Below are 17,217 nucleotides of genomic sequence, written 5' to 3'. Positions count from 1 at the left end.
TGGCTGATAATAACATCCGACAATTAACTTTATTTCTCCTAGCCCTGTTAAACGTGTCCAGATAACTTCACAATCACACTCTACTTCGGCCTCAGTAGACACAATATTTATGTCAACTGCAATGAAGACACCACCTCCTACGGTGTCTAATCTGTCTTTCCGATACACGTTCCAACTCTCACTAAATATTTTAGAACTTCCTATCCCAGTGTTCAGCCAGGTCTCAGTCCCGAGAATAATTTGCGCGCCACACGCTTCCTGGAGGGCAGTAAATTCAGGAACTTTATTCCGAACACTATGAAAATTTACTGCTAATATCTTGATAGCTGAAGTGTCTTTACACTGAGCACGTCCTGATTTCCCTGCCTGCACGTCGACTGGTGACTGTTCATCAGGACACCTCGCACTACTGCCTAGCCTAAAAAACCCCTGTGTGCGCGCTACAAGTACTCTGCTACCCGAGTAGCTGCTTCCTTTGTGTAGTGCACCCCTGACCTATCTAGGGGCGTCCTACAATTCCCCACCCAATGGCGCAAGTCTAGAAATCTGCAGCCAAGACCACCACAGAGTCGACGAAGTCTTTGGTTGAGACCCTCCACTCGGCTCCAAACCAAAGAACCCCGATCTACTCTGGGAACGATGCTGCAAATAGGGAGCTCTGCATGCACCCCACGTGCGAGGCCAGCGGTCTTCACCAAATCCGCCAGCTGCCTGTATGAACTGAGGATCGCCTCAGAAATCAAGCGACAGGCATCATTGGTGCCAAGGTGAGCAACAACTTGCAGACGACTGCAAGTCGATTTTATGTAATTAAATATGCAAGTGCACAAGCACTCGGAACGAAATTAAGAATCAAACTACAAAACAAATATGAATGCTAAATATGCGACTCCTTACTGCACTGCTGCTGCACTACTGCTGCACTGATACTAATGCGCTTATTACGACTGCTTATTCTACTCCAACATCCTTCAATAGAGCTCACTTGTTCATTGTTAAAAAAAGGTTAATTAATGAAATATGTTTGTGTAGAGTTGTCAGTGCTAACAGACAAGCAATACCGCATGATACAACCACAGAAATCAATGGGTTACGTACAGTGAACAAATTCGTTAGGACAATTAAGCGAAATTTGATATCAACAGGCCATGGCAGCAGACGACTGATGTGTGTGCCTTTGCTAACAGCTGCACCACCCCTGGGCTTGTGACCATATTGGTTGGACCCTAGACTATTCGAAAACCATGGCGTGTTTAGATAACTCCCGATCTGAATCGGTGACAGCTGATGGTAGGGTTCGAATTTGGCACAGACCCTACAAAGCCACAGATCTAAGTTGTCAACAAGGCATTGTGCAAGCTGGTGGTGGCTCCATAATTGTGTGGGCTGTGTTTACATGAAATGGATTGGGTCCTCTGATCCAACAGAACCGATCATTGCATGGAAATGGTTATGTTCAGGTACTTGCAAGCCATTTTCAGCCATTCATAGACTTTACGTTCCCAAACAACTATGTCATGTCACCAGGCCACAACTGCTGGTGACTGATTTGAAGAATGTTCTGGACAATTTGAGCGAGTGATTTGTCCACCCACATCAACCGAAATGAATCCCATCAAACATCTGTGGGGCATAATAAAGAGGTCAGTTCGTGCACAAAATTCTGCACAGACAACCCTTTCACAATTATGGATGTCTGTAGAGGCAGCCTGGCTCAGTATTTCTCTAGCGGGCTCCCAACGAATTGTTGAGTCCATGCCTCTTCTAGCTGCTTCGCTATGCTGGGCAAAAGTATCTCTGACATAATATCAGGAGGTATCCCATAACTTTTGTCAGCGCAGTGTATTCCTTCACTGCAGATCAATCGATCAGTGAAAAGCGTATCAAAATTCCTACAGTAGATTCTGTGACTTGCCTTCACATACAGACAAAAAAATGCTGCAGGAGACTGGTCTAGCACAAAGTTCTAATGCACCAGAAATTTTCAGTATATATGTTATATATCAGGTCTCAAACTCAAAATCTTGCTCTTTGCAGGCCATACTCTGATTGGTCGAATGACGCAGGTGTGACTCACCACATTGCCTTAAGTGGGACAAGTACTGGCAGGAGTAAAATTGTGATGGTAGATCGTGACCTGGGATTCATGCCTGGATAGCTCAACTGGTAAGAACAATACGCATGAAAGGGAAGATGCTCTCATGTGTACCTTTGCCTAGCACTTCCAGAGGCAATGATGTTGCAGAGATATGTCTGCAGCTTACAGCACTGTTGCCAGAATGATCTCTCACTCAGTAGTGAAGTGTGTGGTTTTTCAAAACCTACGACAGGTTAAATAGATACGCCAGACCTGAACATGAGCTTGGATCCTTAGCTTTCAGTTGCAGTGATCTTACCAGCTTAGCTATACTGGCACAATTGATGGCCCACGCCCACAGTTTGACTTCTGCCAGTACCTCTCCCCTATTTGGTGTGGTTTATGAGTCAGGTAAACCGGGTCTTTCTTCATAAGGTCTTCTCGTCTGCTATTAACTAGCCATTTTTTTGCTCCTAAAACGAAACATTCATGATTTATACACATACATTTGCAAATGAATCCTGACGATACAGTTTAGTAACATGATGGTATACCTCTCAGGATCCTTAGGAAATCTAAAAAAGACAGCTGTGGTGTCTTCTTCCTATTGCTGCTGCAATTTATTGCGCTACAAACGCTCCCGATGGTAAAAATCATTGTATACATCAAAATAAACAATCACTATTCGCTTTCACGATCGCGCCGAACTCACAGTTCATCCTACCGGCCGCTTGGAACACTGCTGGCGCTGAAGGCAACAAAATCGAGGCTAAGTGTCGCAACTGTTATGTTAGACTGTGGTTATAATCTGCTAGAACGTTTCAATATAGTGGACATTCTGGTGTAGAGTGAAAGACCCATTTTGGAAACGTCCATTCATTTTTAGACTCTTATTTCATAAATAATATCACTTAATGAATTTAATAATTCTGTTATTTAAAAACATCGGTACTTGAACCGTCTGTGTACTGTTTGGATCTCATTCGTGATTTTAACAACTTTTTTTCGTGGAGGCGCTTAGAACCTTCCGTTCTTTGACCACACTAGATTTTTTTACCAGTGTCACTGGGTAATACTGGACTTTATTACTTGAGAACTAACGATTCCCACGTCATAAGAAATTTGGAGACTCCTAATTGAATCCCAGATTATAACATTTTTGTGATACTTCGTCTGGCTCCTGCGTTTCTCATAATTTATGAACTGAATCTTATGGTTAACCTTCTCAGTTGTGAACATCACACAAAATAAATTCAATCTGACATTTATTTTGTATTACCTGCGTAATGATTCACAGTTGCCGTTCTTGATCGTATGACATGTGTTTACTGCGTATATCACAAATATTTGCGTCTTTGCTATTTATATAAGCAAAGACTTCACACTTCTTACCTACGCAAGTACGCATATACACTGTGAAGCGTAAACACGCCAGTGATTGAGTTTGTATCCAATGGAAGTTTATATGTCAAAGCGTCGGAAGTGTACTTTAGTGCTTTAATTTAATGTGACGAAAGAATATGTGATGTTGTCCTCGCTTGGCGTTCTGTATTAAAACAGTAATTTACTTGTTTTCGAATTCTTGGGAAGTCACAAGGACAAGTTTGAAAAACAAGAGGATAGGAGAAAGTTTAGTGCGTCGTCACAGGAAGGTTTACAAATGACATCGGTTGATTCTGGCGTTGAAACTGGCAATGACAGTAATGATAGTTGTGCGACACATGATCCACAGTCACCAACACTTGAAATAACCCCAGCAAAATTAATTACGACGACTACGACCGACATACAACAGACCCTTACTGTGTGTCAAACAGCAGTCGACAAATCATGTTCGACGACGGATCATGATATCCAGTTTCCACTAGTCAGGATAAAGCCAGATGACAAGGTTAGTTCATGGTGGCTTAAGAACACTGTTATACAACTATTTCTAGCAACATTGTATATCACTAGTATTATTTTCTTTCGTCAGGTTGTAAATTTCCTGCTCCCTCTTCAAAGACCAATTCCTGGAATCGATCCACCAGCTGGACTCACATTCTGTAATGTACAGCGCACAAGCCTTGGTCTTGGAAATGGTTATGAAGTGGTCAGGGCTGGTAAGTAAATTCTAGGAGTCAAAAAACCTATTCATTCCGTTTTCAGAGAACATCAGGTTGATTTCGCTATAAAATTTATTTTTCGTTTACAGAGAACAAAGGTTATGATCTGACAGCTGTGTACCAGAAATTTGAACTTCAGAGGAAACTCCGAGCTGTGCGGTGCAGGCTGAAGACTACTCGTGAAGCGTGGTTGCAGTTTAAAGGACCTCTCAGTAATTTCTGTAAACTCGTTGTTTTTATTCATTAAAACTGGTAGTCTCAGAAAACAGTATTTGGTTGGCACCAAGGAAATGGGACATTTTTTTTTTCTTAAACTGCTTAATAATAATAGTATTTGTCATTGTGTTACCAGCTTTTCTACCATCTGTAGTTTACTATCTACTATGCTCCATTATTACTGGTAAATAGGCCCCAGTATATATGTAAAATATGTTTATTTGGTTTTCGGTGTTAATTGAATGAACAGATAACACACAAATAATAGAAAGAACAGGGGTGTAATGTTTGACATAACTTTGTAATTAACAGCTTTGAGGAGGGGGGAGGGGAAGAAGGGAGGAATATCTGGAGGATTGTCCCAGGGTGTAAAATTATCAAGCTCACTGAACTAGTAACACAGTACCATTATAAATTACATCCTGATCATTGGGTGAAAAAAAAGTTTATGACCACTTTTTAAACATTAAAGTGACATACTGAAAATGCATTGATGTTTGCAGATGAGCGGAAGTTAAGACATGCATGCTCCACAAACAATTTAGATTTGGTTCAAGCCTTACTTGACATGGGCGTCAACCCGAACTGTTACGATGATCAGCGCAGATCACCATTACATCTTGCTGCATGCCGCGGATACGCCGATGTTGTGAAGTAAGTAATGGGTTACAATTATCATCATGGTCCCACTCTCGAATTAGATTGTTACATATAGGAATTCAGTTTTACATTCAGTAATGGAAAAGTTGGGTGAAATTATCGTTAGTTACTGAATCTCCCTTTGTTGCATTGCTGACTGAATGAATAACAACTCTCCCTGGCTGCTGCAGTTTGGTGGCTGTTGAAATTGCACAGTAGACATAATAATAATAATGAGTTGTAGACATTCTTTGATTTTTTAAAAAAAAATGAGACTTGCTTCATGGTGAAGGTCACTGTGCAGTCACAAAATTCATTTTTAGTCGTGGCAATGTTTGACGCATTTCAGTTTTCAGGGATTGTGGAAATCCTAATTCTTTAATATTTATGAGCTTATGAGCAACAAGATTTTATATTGGTCATTAGGTATATCTTGCAACCATCTGTACACTTTCTTTTTCTAGTGTTTTTGTTTTTTTTAGGTTTTTATATTGACTGAGAAAAAAATTAGTATTATCTTTGAGAAACAATTTTATGATAGTGCCATATTTATTCTTCTCAAACTTCTGAGTTGAAAAAAGAAGTTATTTTTTTGGGTTTTAACCAACTAGTACATTGTCTCACGTCTTTTGTTTAACATATAATTATGTGCCACTGATCAGATAAAATTTTTCTGATAGCAGTGCTCTTGTGTGAAATGTAAATATCAGTATAAAATTGCTCAAGTGCTTTGTGCACAGTTTGCTTGGTAAAGTAACAGTTCCTGGAGAAGCTTTGCTGAAGCCGTATCAGTCACCAGCCATTAGCGTACAGATTCTCAAGATTACAGAAAGCAAAACATAATGACTTTTCTCTCCTTTTTGTTGGTTCTTAATGTATGTGCAATACTTCTTTAAAAATTTTGCTATGTGGACAGTATGAGTTACATAGTATAAACCAAGATCAAACCATTAAATTCTTAAAATTACACAAAGACAAGATGGCATACTGTGACAAGTACACTTCTGATGTCTGCAGTTTCTCCGTTGAGTGCTGATTTTGGCATTTTGTTGATGGTGGTAGCCAATCAGGTGATAGTAGCCTACATGGAAGACAGTGGTAATTGCTAAATCTAATGCTTTCTTTCAGTAGACGATACAGATGGAGTATGTATGTTTTCAGCATGAAGAGTTGGAAGAAAACTGTGTGTGCTGACAAACTGACCTATACTATAGCCCCAAGTGTTGGTTAGTTTAAAATGTGACAGTTTGCCTGTAAACTGTTAAAGCCAATGAATATCTATACAAAAATAATAGTTGTCATAATAGGCTGGTGTGTAGCATAGCCGAAGAGATACATGCATCATTGCAATGAACAACTTTTATGTCTTATTTCAAATTTTGCCAAAAATTGTGTTATGGCTAAATTCTAATTTATGGGACAAAAACCTCAATTAACTTTATTTAGGAACCATAGGAAGTTTCGGAGGAGTGTTCCGATTGGATACCAACTGACTCACCATATTTGTTGTATTCGCAGGGTTATTTTTTAGCAACAGCGGCACAAAACACAATAGCTATCTACACTGTTCAGAATTGTATCTAGTAAATGTTAGCATTGTTGTAGTGAATGATGTCTTCTGCCGTTTGCACCGCTGAGTTCTGTTATATTGTATACATCTTAAGAATAGGCTATCCTGCCTTACGGCTAACATTCCAGACAAACAAAAGTAAAAATTGTATTGTGCCTGATACCAGCTTGCTGTAATATGGCTCTTAAAAGAAGAATAAAGTTTTACAAAATGTCAGCACTTAAATATTGCTGTTTGAGATATTGTTTAACATCTTCTCTTGATAACAAAAAGAAGGCATTCTGGTATTCACAATCTTGACTTTTTAGTTTGTGCATCATGTTTATATTCTGCGTCTGTTCTCTGTTTAGTTACACCTTGACATCTAGCATCACCCTGATTTATTAACAACATTCATAAAATGCAGAGGAAACTGAGATTGTTGCATTCTTGATTAAAAAAAGGATACAGAAATGCTGACATTCAATACTTGGTAAACATTATTGAGTGTCTTTATAAGGAGAGCTATGCATGACACATACAATAATTTCCACAGTCATACATGAAAAAATATTTCAAGAGATTTAGTGATGCTGCATGAAATTGATATGTGAGTGGAAAGCTTATATTCAGTCTTTCCTCAAAGCTTGTATTCAGTCCTTTGCCGGTCTGGTGTGGAACCAGAGACCAGCAACTGGGAAGCTGGAGTCTTAAATCTAGCATTTAGAAAGATCATTCATAGGGGAAATCATACTATTATTAAACTGCCTCGCAAACTCCCAATTGGATGACACAGAAATAAGGTATCTAAAGTCTAGCCAGGACCAGAATCAGTCACAGCAGTGCCTATCTACTACTCATAGGTTGGCAATGCGTCAATTTCATGTAGCCAGTGGGCTGATTCTGAGATAACCAATGAGAGGTGAGACCAGAGACAACGTATTTGTAGTATGGAAACTGAAACCACTGTCTTGTTTGCTGGTTTTTGGTGCATTAGTGAGTTTCTAGAGAAATATTTTGCGGTTACGGCAGTGAGTGCTATAAAGAGGACTTATTTAAGTTATTAAGTTCTGCACAGTGTCTTTGGCTATTGGTTCATGTCTCGTAGATTAATTGCAGAAACATAAAAATGTATAAAATCTGGCAGTGAAATGACTCTTAATGAGCAAAAGGTTTGTGTGGAGCCATCTGGAACTACAGCAGAAACTGCCATTTTCAGTAAGTGGATCAGTGTTTTTTAATTGAATCGCAGGAGAAGGTAGGTGGATCAATGGGGATAATGGAAGTGTCCGATTCCACCCCTCTGCTTTGGCCAATGATGTCACCAGTATGGCGGAAACAACCATTCACAACAACTCCCATACCGCTCCTATGATGTCATCACGTAAACATGGCAACAAACACGAAAATAGATCGAAAAACCGCCAAACGGATATATAATGAAACTAACAGGACAAGCAGGGGAAATTGGGGGTGTTTGGATGGGGACAAACTAAATATAAACACATGCCACTACACCGAATAACAAAAAAACACTAAAATAACAGGACCCCACAACCTTCCCAAATTCCACCACACACAAAAATCCACTGGAAACTATCACTTGCCTTGACCTATATAGGTCAACAGAAACAACCGATGCCACACTATAAATCTAAAAACATTCACTACCACCACACTTAACCCTACCGCAAAAAAACACCTAGAAAATCAAAATTTAAGTCGAACACTTCCCTTGACCTGTTATCCTTACGACATCTCCACATATAGCCGTCCCTGGTCCGAGATGCCGGAACTTTAGTAAACCTCATTTCTTCATGACACACTGAACACTTCACGACTTCAGCCAGCAGGCCGAATAGCTGAAGAAATTTTATTAGAGACAACGCTCTGTCCCCCATCATCGTCGACAACCAAAAACTGTTGACCTTGTCAGTCATATCCATACCTACCAAAGACATAAGCAAAGCAATTTACCAAAATTCACACACGATGAACAGAAAAAAAAACTACAATAACATTGACATAACAAAACCAAAATCGTTAACTCGCTGAAAAATATTCCGCTGAAAGCACAGTCACGACCGATACCACACACGTGCAATGCTACCATGCAAATGAATCCCATATGCCACATAACACACTACCCATAAACTCACCACCAGAGAGGACCACCGACCGCAACAATACGCCGCCAATAAACACTCCACACAAGAAAACTAAACCAAAAACATCACCTGACACACACACACACACACACACACACACACACACACACACACACACACACACACACACACACCAACAACAACACCAGAGAACACCACTGATCACATCAAAACGACACATACAAACATGCCACTCTCACAAACTAAACTCCGCGCCTTCGTAATGTCACACACCACAACAGCCTTACATCACGGGTCATAGCCGACGAGTGGAATCAGATGCTTCCATTGACCCGATCAGTGTTAGGTAATAATAGTTATTTGTCAGTATGTTAATAAACATTGATCCACTTACTCATTGCGCTTGCACAGAACAACTGTGTAACAATATAGAGCAGAGAAATAGTTCACAATATATCATGGGCTGTGACACTGTCATCGGTTTGCAGACGCTAGCAGAGTTTAGAATAGCTGCAACTCTAACAAGGAGCACTTAAATTTGTAATCCTGATTTACAGAAATGTTTCACCCTTTCTTCCAAATGTATTACTCTGAAACATGTCATCTGCCTGCTGCTCTCTCCTTGGCTGCATAATACAAACAACTGAAACACCTCTTTTTGTTACCATCATACCTCATGGCAAGTGCCGACATCATTTGTGCATGAAACATGTAAGTAAGCCACTGGCCCTATTGACTTTGACAAATAAGCCTCTTGGCTGAGAAACAACTTGAACCAATTGAAGACAAATAAGGCACCAGGCCCCGATGGTGGAATCCAGTTTGGTTTCCTGGTCAGTACTTGGAGGCATTGGCCCCTAGCATTATCATGAATATCCCTCACAGAGAGCAGGCCCAAGTGAATGGAAAAAAGTGTAGACTACTCCAGTGTGCAAGAATAGCAGGTAGTATTATAATGTGCAAAATTACCCAACACGAGAGAACCTCACTCACTGCAGATTAAGTGGCAAGTTGTGTAACATGTTAGTGGCACTCAAAGTGGAGGATGAATATGGGGACTGGCCATCTCGCCTCAACCATTCCCTCAATAAATGAATGGACAAGTGGTTACTTCTTCAGCAGGGTCAAAGCAGGCACAGGGAGGGAGGGATTTGCTAGGTATTGGGAGCTCCAGTGTTAGGCATGTTATGGAGCCTGTGGTCACTGGCACCAACAGTGAACCATTCTGCTTACACCCGTCATCGGCTGAAGACGCCTGATCTTTTCAAATCAGCGTGCCAGTGCATGTGTGGTCTCAGTGCAACAGATCTCAATCCCTGATCCTACAGACAACAGTCGGCAGAATTCAAATCAGTTTGTTTCCTATGGATGATGTTCCCACGCTCTAAACATGGTTTATGAGAAAGAAGGGAGTTGCTTGGGATCTGGAGGATGAGATTGTAGTAATAAAGATGTGTCTTGGAATCTGTGGCCTGAAATCAGTGCATTTTTGGAAGCAGTAAGTGTCAGACAACTTAGAAATTTAATAATAATTAATTGAGTATTACCTTATATTACTTTATGCATGTTCTGTAGCTGTCTGTCCACTTCAATTTCATGTATATCCTTAAAATGCAGCATGTCATGTGCAACACAGGCAAAATCTGTATCAGACATTTTAGGCATAGATTATAACTGTAAAATATTAGGTGTTCAAGTGAGAAAGGTGGCATGGGTCAATTGTGATGCTTAAAGTTACTGTAGAGGATCTATTTTGGGTTGTGATAGGTGAGCACTACCTGTCTACAGATTGTAATCAGCCTACTGCTTGCTGGAGTTTTTAAAACAATAGGGTGGTGATTGTTGAGGTGGTTTGCAAATATGATGTGTGTGTGTGTGTGTGTGTGTGTGTGTGTGTGTGTGTGTGTGTGTGTGTGATTATCTAAAAACAAAGATGATGTGACTTACCAAACGAAAATGCTGGCATGTCGATAGACACACAAACATACACAAAAAATTAAAGCTTTCGCAACCAACGGTTGCTTCGTCAGGAAAGAGGAAAGGAGAGGGAAAGACGAAAGGATGTGGGTTTTAAGTGAGAGGGTAAGGAGTCATTCCAATCCCGGGAGCAGAAAGACTTACCTTAGGGGGAAAAAAGGACAGGTATACACTCACGCGCACATACGCACACATCCATCCGCACATACACAGACACAAGCAGAAATTTGTAAAGGCAAAGAGTTTGGGCAGAGATCATGCTCATAAGAATTTAAACGTTCCTACGAAACACCATGAAAGAAGAATGACTGAGTGCCTTAGGGATGCTATTGTGTGAAAAGTCATTCATGTGTTAAATGGAACATTTATGATGACAGATTTTTTTTGCCAACATGAAGGAGCGACGAATCAATTTACAATATAATTCCTACTAATTATTTTGAAGCTGTCTTCTCAAAGTCATGGAGTTGATGCTTTTGGTGGGTACAATGCTTTTAGTTTTAAATGTTGGTAATTTCATTAAATTTGCTTCGCAAAATCCAGATTACACATTCGAATAATTTACACATGCTCTATTATTTCTCATACTGGCACTCATGTTGTAGTGGACACTTTTCTGGCAGTCGTCCGTGAACGTAAAACAAACAACGAATTTTAGCTGTCATGGGGAGAAGACCAGAGTGGTGGGACAAGCCACACCTCCCACTCACACGGCTGGCAGCCTACGCCCATGTTCTGAGCTCCTGGGAAGGCAGAGCTGATGTAATAATGTACATATGGATCACTGGTTCCATCTGGTGTTGTGTGTGTCATATTCAAACCCTGTGACAGAGCAAGATTCCTCTCTGCACTTATTTCAAAATAAGAAAATAAAACAACCAGCAAGCACAACTCAAAGCAAAGTGGACCCCATAAATCATTTGGTAACAGCTGGAGCACAGTTGTTAGCAGATGGTGTTGTCGTTACATGGTAGTTCATGCCCGATCTCGACTGATATCTTCAGCAACCGTACATCAAAACACCCCCTGCTGACGACTGCCACGTAAAATTGACCGGACATACCCTGTGAGGAGTGAAGAATTGTGCTGTTGATGTGTGTGCGTACATGTGCATTTATGTGTGCGAGAGAGATTTTCAGAGTTAGTGCTATGTTTTATATCTCCTGCAGACATGTGTGAAAGATGGCTAAAGCAAACCATCCCCCCCCCCCCCCTTCCTCCCGCCTCTCTCTCTCTCTCTCTCTCTCTCTCTCTCTCTCTCTCTCTCTCTCTCTCTCTTACAATCACTTGCTGTCATGTTCTCCAGGAATATATCAGTCTCTTACTGTGCATAAGAAGAGCACTGTTGTAATATCTGTTTATTTCTGTTCCTCTATATGTTTTGTTTGAAATAATATCTTAACAAAATTCCGTGATACGTTCGATGCTACCAAACTAAGTTCCCTTTTTTTTCTCCCCCACCACCAATGGAATGCCTCAGTGGCAACCAATGTAACATACTCTTATTTCAATTAATGTATCTACTCACAAATTGTGAAATGACATGAAATTGATCAAACATGTAAAGACATCTTGTTGTTGAATGTGGGCTTCAGTTCAGAAGTATGTATTTATTAGTTCAGTATTCAAGCATATAGCCCATCATGAGTGGCACCTTTGTATGTTATTAAATTTAATTTAATTTGATAAGCAAAGTATTTTAAAATTATTTGTGACCATAAATTTTAAATTGACTGTTTAATCATGGATGCTAATAAAATATTATTTGTTTAGACTACTACTAGACAAAGGAGCAAACCCTAATCAGAGAGATTCTCTTGGAAACACGCCTCTCCATCTGGCTGCATGCACAAACAATTTGAGTGTTGTCACACTCCTGCTGAAGGCTGGTAAGTACCACCAAACAGAGCCGTCATGTGTGCAAGGTTGCAATCGCCATTTCCTTCTAGTAACAATTTGTTCCAAGATGTTAAATAAACTTTGCTCTACACTTTATGTGCCTTTTTTTGCTTTTATTTACTGATATCTTCTTATTAACTATTTAAGAGGGTACTTGTAATGTTTGCTTTACTCTCTTTCATGAACAATTGTGTGAATTTACTGAAATAAAAAAAGACAGTATTTTTAGAAATGATCAATGTGTGTCAGATCTAAGAATTAAATTCTTTCCTAGATGATCTCATAGTTCCGACTAATACCAGATGGGCAACAATATGTGGCCAGATCATTAAAAATACCCTTATGGTAAGCAGTGAAAAACTGTAGAGTATAAGGTGCACATAATATGACTGAGATAGCTTTCACAGATCTTGACCAACTGGGTGTCAAAACATTAAATATTGGTACAAACCTGAGATTTGTATGATAGACTTGCCACAAAATATTTTTTTAATCAGTGTGTAGTAAAATGTTATCTCGCAGAACTTTTTAGGTAGAATAAATGAACATAACTTGTGTTCACTGTTAATATTTAGTGGTTGAAACTCTGAAAGAACCCATAGAGGTTTTGTGAGTACTGTCATTATTATATGAAGTGTGGATATTAATCTGCATATTTTCTACAATTCGAAAACAGATTTAAGATGTACATTTAAGAAATGTTGATTAACATAATTTTTTCCCCATTTTCAGGAACTGATGTAAGTTCGTTGGACTTGTTTGGACGAAATCCATTGCAGCTTGCTCAGGCAAAGCTGAAATTGCTACAAAGAGGAAGTGACAATGAAGATTCAAAATTTATTAAAGGCGAAGTGCAAAAGGTAAAAATGGCATTCCAAAATATGATCCTTGGTACTGTATGAGATGTAATTTACTAATATAATGTGTAAATGTTCTTAGGTCATAGACATGATGATGGCATATCTGCAAAAGAAAGGCCAACAAATGGAAATGGAGCTTTTAACTGCATTCTCATCCCGTGTGACCCTAAGCAACTCAAAAGAAGAAGTTGAAACTGATGTGCGAGACTTGTTGGCGAGTCTTAACAATTTGACCTTGGATACAAAGAAATGATTATTTTTGAAGAAGGCAGCTTGTGATTTTGATGAAGTCAATTTTAGATATTTGGATGTGTGACAGTGCGTATAAAATTTTCTGCATACTTTCTCTATTTTTAGTATCTGTACTTATAATAGTGGCTGCTATAGGATTGAGTACCTCTTCTGTTCCTTGATAGTCCACACTAAATAAGAATGTGGTTGTGAAAGATGAACTGACATTATCAAGCAGTTGTCTTATATTTTTAGCTAGTTTCATGATTTTAGTATCCTGCTGCATAAGGCAGGTAGCTTGTGAAACAGTCAAGTAACTTAGGTAAGTAGATTTATTTTCAAAAAAATAAAAAAGTAAGGACAGGATCGGTTTGCATTTGTTGCAAACTCACTCAATGATATTATCAATATGACTGATACTGCAGTATTGTTGTATATCTAAAGGACATGATACTTATTATACTTGGAGTGTTAATCTTCACTGCCGCTCTTTGTATGTGTGTGTGTTGTGCATTATAAAAAGATTTTCATACTAATCCATTTTCTATGTCAGTGTTTAGAAATTTAACTGAGGTACCAAGAAAGGAGCTTTTTTTTCCTTTTTTGTACTGTCATATTTACATACTTATTTATTACAGAAATGTAGTAAGTAAAGATGCATCATATGTTATTGTTATAAATGTCTATCAGAAGGCATTCACATTGATGAAACCAGAATATTTTAATAATCTGACTATTCAGATGGACTGCACAAACTACCTACAGTACTACAATATTTCATCTTTTTTGCATAATAGTACACATTTAAAAAGCTGACTGAAAAAAGAAATGAATTAATTTCAGTTGTGACACCAATGTATGATGTTTCTCGCATAAAACTGATCACATAATTACACTGAGACTGATAAATAACAAACACCATTTGTGTGTTGATGGCAACTTGGACAGTTTCTAGGGGCATGTTATTCTACAAGTGTTTGCCAATGAATGTACATGTGACATTTAAGTATCCCAGGTCCATGATCTTGTAACAGGTGTTTACACAATCATTAAGCTATTCTTGGGAGTATTTGTGTTCATTATTTTGAAATTTTGCTGTTACATTACAGCAAATGTAAGCTGGAGAAGGGAAGAAAGAGAAAATATTATTCTTAGTGAAAGAGAATGTTGAATTTTTAATGAGGATTCAAAGTGAAGGGAGATGGGGATTTCAGTTTATTGACTGGAAAATTTGTCTTGTACATTTGTACATGTATTTTGTTTTGCAATTTAAAGAAAGTTTGTTTGTAATGTATTCAAAGTGTATTATATTAACATGAACAGTCACTTCATATCTTGTAGAAATGTAAATCAAATAAAAAAATGTGAGAAGAAAGTGTTCCTTAGCTGTTTGGTCACATCTACAAAATTAAACACCTAGTGTTCATCAAATGTGACAATTTAATTACGTGATCAAGCTTAATGTACATACAACAACAGAAGAAATGGTAAAAAAATGTTCTTAGAAGTATCATTGATTTGTTTCCTGTGAATGATCTCATCATCAACTTACAAAAAACACAACACATTCCGTTCTGCGCTAGGGTTCCAACGCCAGTGGTAAGTGTAACACGTGGTGAGGAAATAATAAATATGGTGGAAACTTCAGAATTTTTGGTGTTAATATTTATGGGAATTTAAACTGGAGAAAGTACATTTTGGAACTCCTAAAACAGCTTGGTTCCAGCCACATTTGCCTTTAGAATCATTGGAAATCACTGCAAATCATAGGCAGACACAAATCAGTAAGTTGACATATTTTCTGTATTTTCATGGAATAATGTTATGGGGCAACTCATTTTTAAGAAAGTAAGTCTTCATTGTTCAAAAATGTGCTTTAAAAATAGTGCGTGGTGCTTACCCTTGATTATCTTCTAGATGTCTGTTAAAGGACTTGGGCATTTTGACTACAGCTTCATAATATATTTATTTCCTTGTGAAGTTTGTTGTAAATAATCCACTGCAGTTCAAAAAGAACAATGATGTACATAATTACAATAGCAGAAAAAAAAGACATTCATTACACAACGTTGAAGTTGTCTTTAGCATGAGAAGGGAGTGCGTAATACTGCAACTAAAATTTTTGATAACTTACCCAGTGATATAAAATATCTGATAGACAACAACGTAAAATTTGAAAACAAACAAAAAAATTTCTCCTTGACAATGCCTTCCATTCTGTAGAAGACTTTGTATTACTGTAATCTGCACAGAGAGGTGGGTAGGAAGTACCAATTCACATACTTATTTTAAAAAAATATATCACTGTTCAGCATGAGCCATATTTACAAATTAATTTGTGATTTGAATCTAAAATGATTTGTACCACATATTACGATTTATTGTGCAAATAGCCTGTGCAACATGAAAGTAACTGCAATGACATCCAGTGTTCATGACACAACGTGGTAACATAATCTATTCTTAGAAGATAAGTGCTTTATCACACTGAAAGTCAATATTGAGAATAAGGATGAGCTTCAGTAACGTGACTAATCCTAAGAAACGAACAACAAAATATGCAACTAACTCGATAAACAATTGGCTGTATTGTAATCTTATGAAGAATAGTGTGTGACCCATAACTACAAATTACATTTTAAATTGAAATCCGCCTGACCATCATTTCATTTACTGTGAACTGATGCCCAATTTTGTTTATATAATGCATCATAGATTGTTGGGATAAAAAGGGGCAGAAAAATTTGTTTTGTCTTAACATCTGTCCTTCAGATCTCATTGTGAAGGAGAACCTTCAATGATTTGGCACAAATCAGCTGTTTGTTCTATTCTAATACTGTCTGTATGATTACACAGATATTTATCATAGATCAATACTTATCTGCATGCTGTAAACACAGATATCAGTGTACTGTAAGAATTTTTAGTTGTCCGTGCAGTTGATATACTACTACTGCCTGCCTAACGTATAGCTTGGTTTGTTCCATATGCTGGAAGCCTCTCCTCTATAGTGGGATGTACTGAACACAATTAGCAAATACGTAAAATTTTTGTTTCCTAAATCAAATTTTATGGTTCACAAAGTTGAAGATTTTTGCAAGTTGCCAGGCCATGTCATCAACATATTTTTGCTTTGTTTAACCTTATCATGACTTTGTTTATAAGGTCATGTATGGCTTTCTCTGTAGAAAACAGTTTATGAAATAAAATTCAAAACTATGTTTATTAATCACCAAACATACTAATTGTACATATTACGTGCAGTGCACTAAACTGGGAGAGCATACTTCGTATGAGATTTGTACATGCTATTTTGCTGTCATTGAAGTAATGTTCAGACACATGCTTTCTGTATCCATATGGTTAGCAGTTTTAGATGTAGGTGGGAAATAAGAAAAACATTGCGAATTGAAGGTAATACACTACTAGAAGCTTTTAGAATCAAGAGATATCTGGATGTTTCAGTTTCAGGGGGAACAATGACAAATGGTTTAGCATACACTTTCTACTAAACAATCCATTACATCTCCTTGTT

General features: G+C 38.2%; 1 protein-coding gene and 1 long non-coding RNA gene across 2 annotated transcripts in view; one reads left to right on the top strand and one right to left on the bottom strand.

Annotated features, from left to right (window-relative positions):
- Positions 1 to 3,428, bottom strand: part of LOC126473387 (uncharacterized) — a 38,578-nt gene extending 35,150 nt beyond the window's left edge. Inside the window, exon 1 of the long non-coding RNA XR_007586449.1 lies at positions 3,357 to 3,428. This is a non-coding gene — a long non-coding RNA (uncharacterized LOC126473387). The remainder of the gene's footprint in view (positions 1 to 3,356) is intronic.
- A 35-nt stretch (positions 3,429 to 3,463) lies between these two features.
- Positions 3,464 to 14,218, top strand: LOC126473386 (ankyrin repeat domain-containing protein 54-like). The gene is made up of 7 exons (XM_050100395.1): positions 3,464 to 3,968; positions 4,053 to 4,179; positions 4,272 to 4,394; positions 4,902 to 5,052; positions 12,466 to 12,581; positions 13,324 to 13,451; positions 13,531 to 14,218. Exons 1-7 carry the CDS (start codon positions 3,738 to 3,740, stop codon positions 13,702 to 13,704), a joined length of 1,050 nt encoding a protein of 349 aa, XP_049956352.1. The 5' UTR covers positions 3,464 to 3,737; the 3' UTR covers positions 13,705 to 14,218.
- Positions 14,219 to 17,217: the final 2,999 nt, after the last annotated feature.

Source organism: Schistocerca serialis, chromosome 4 (assembly GCF_023864345.2).
Source record: "Schistocerca serialis cubense isolate TAMUIC-IGC-003099 chromosome 4, iqSchSeri2.2, whole genome shotgun sequence".
NCBI classification, from domain to species: Eukaryota; Metazoa; Arthropoda; class Insecta; order Orthoptera; family Acrididae; genus Schistocerca; species Schistocerca serialis.
This window is presented reverse-complemented; position numbering and strand designations above follow the sequence as displayed.

Excerpts from the sequence above, each read along its gene's own strand:
- LOC126473386 (XM_050100395.1), top strand. The coding sequence starts at position 3,738 with ATGACATCGGTTGATTCTGGCGTTGAAACTGGCAATGACAGTAATGAT. Across the intron at positions 3,969-4,052 it reads GGATAAAGCCAGATGACAAG|GTTGTAAATTTCCTGCTCCC; the intron begins GTTAGTTCATGG and ends TTCTTTCGTCAG. Across the intron at positions 12,582-13,323 it reads CACACTCCTGCTGAAGGCTG|GAACTGATGTAAGTTCGTTG; the intron begins GTAAGTACCACC and ends CCCCATTTTCAG.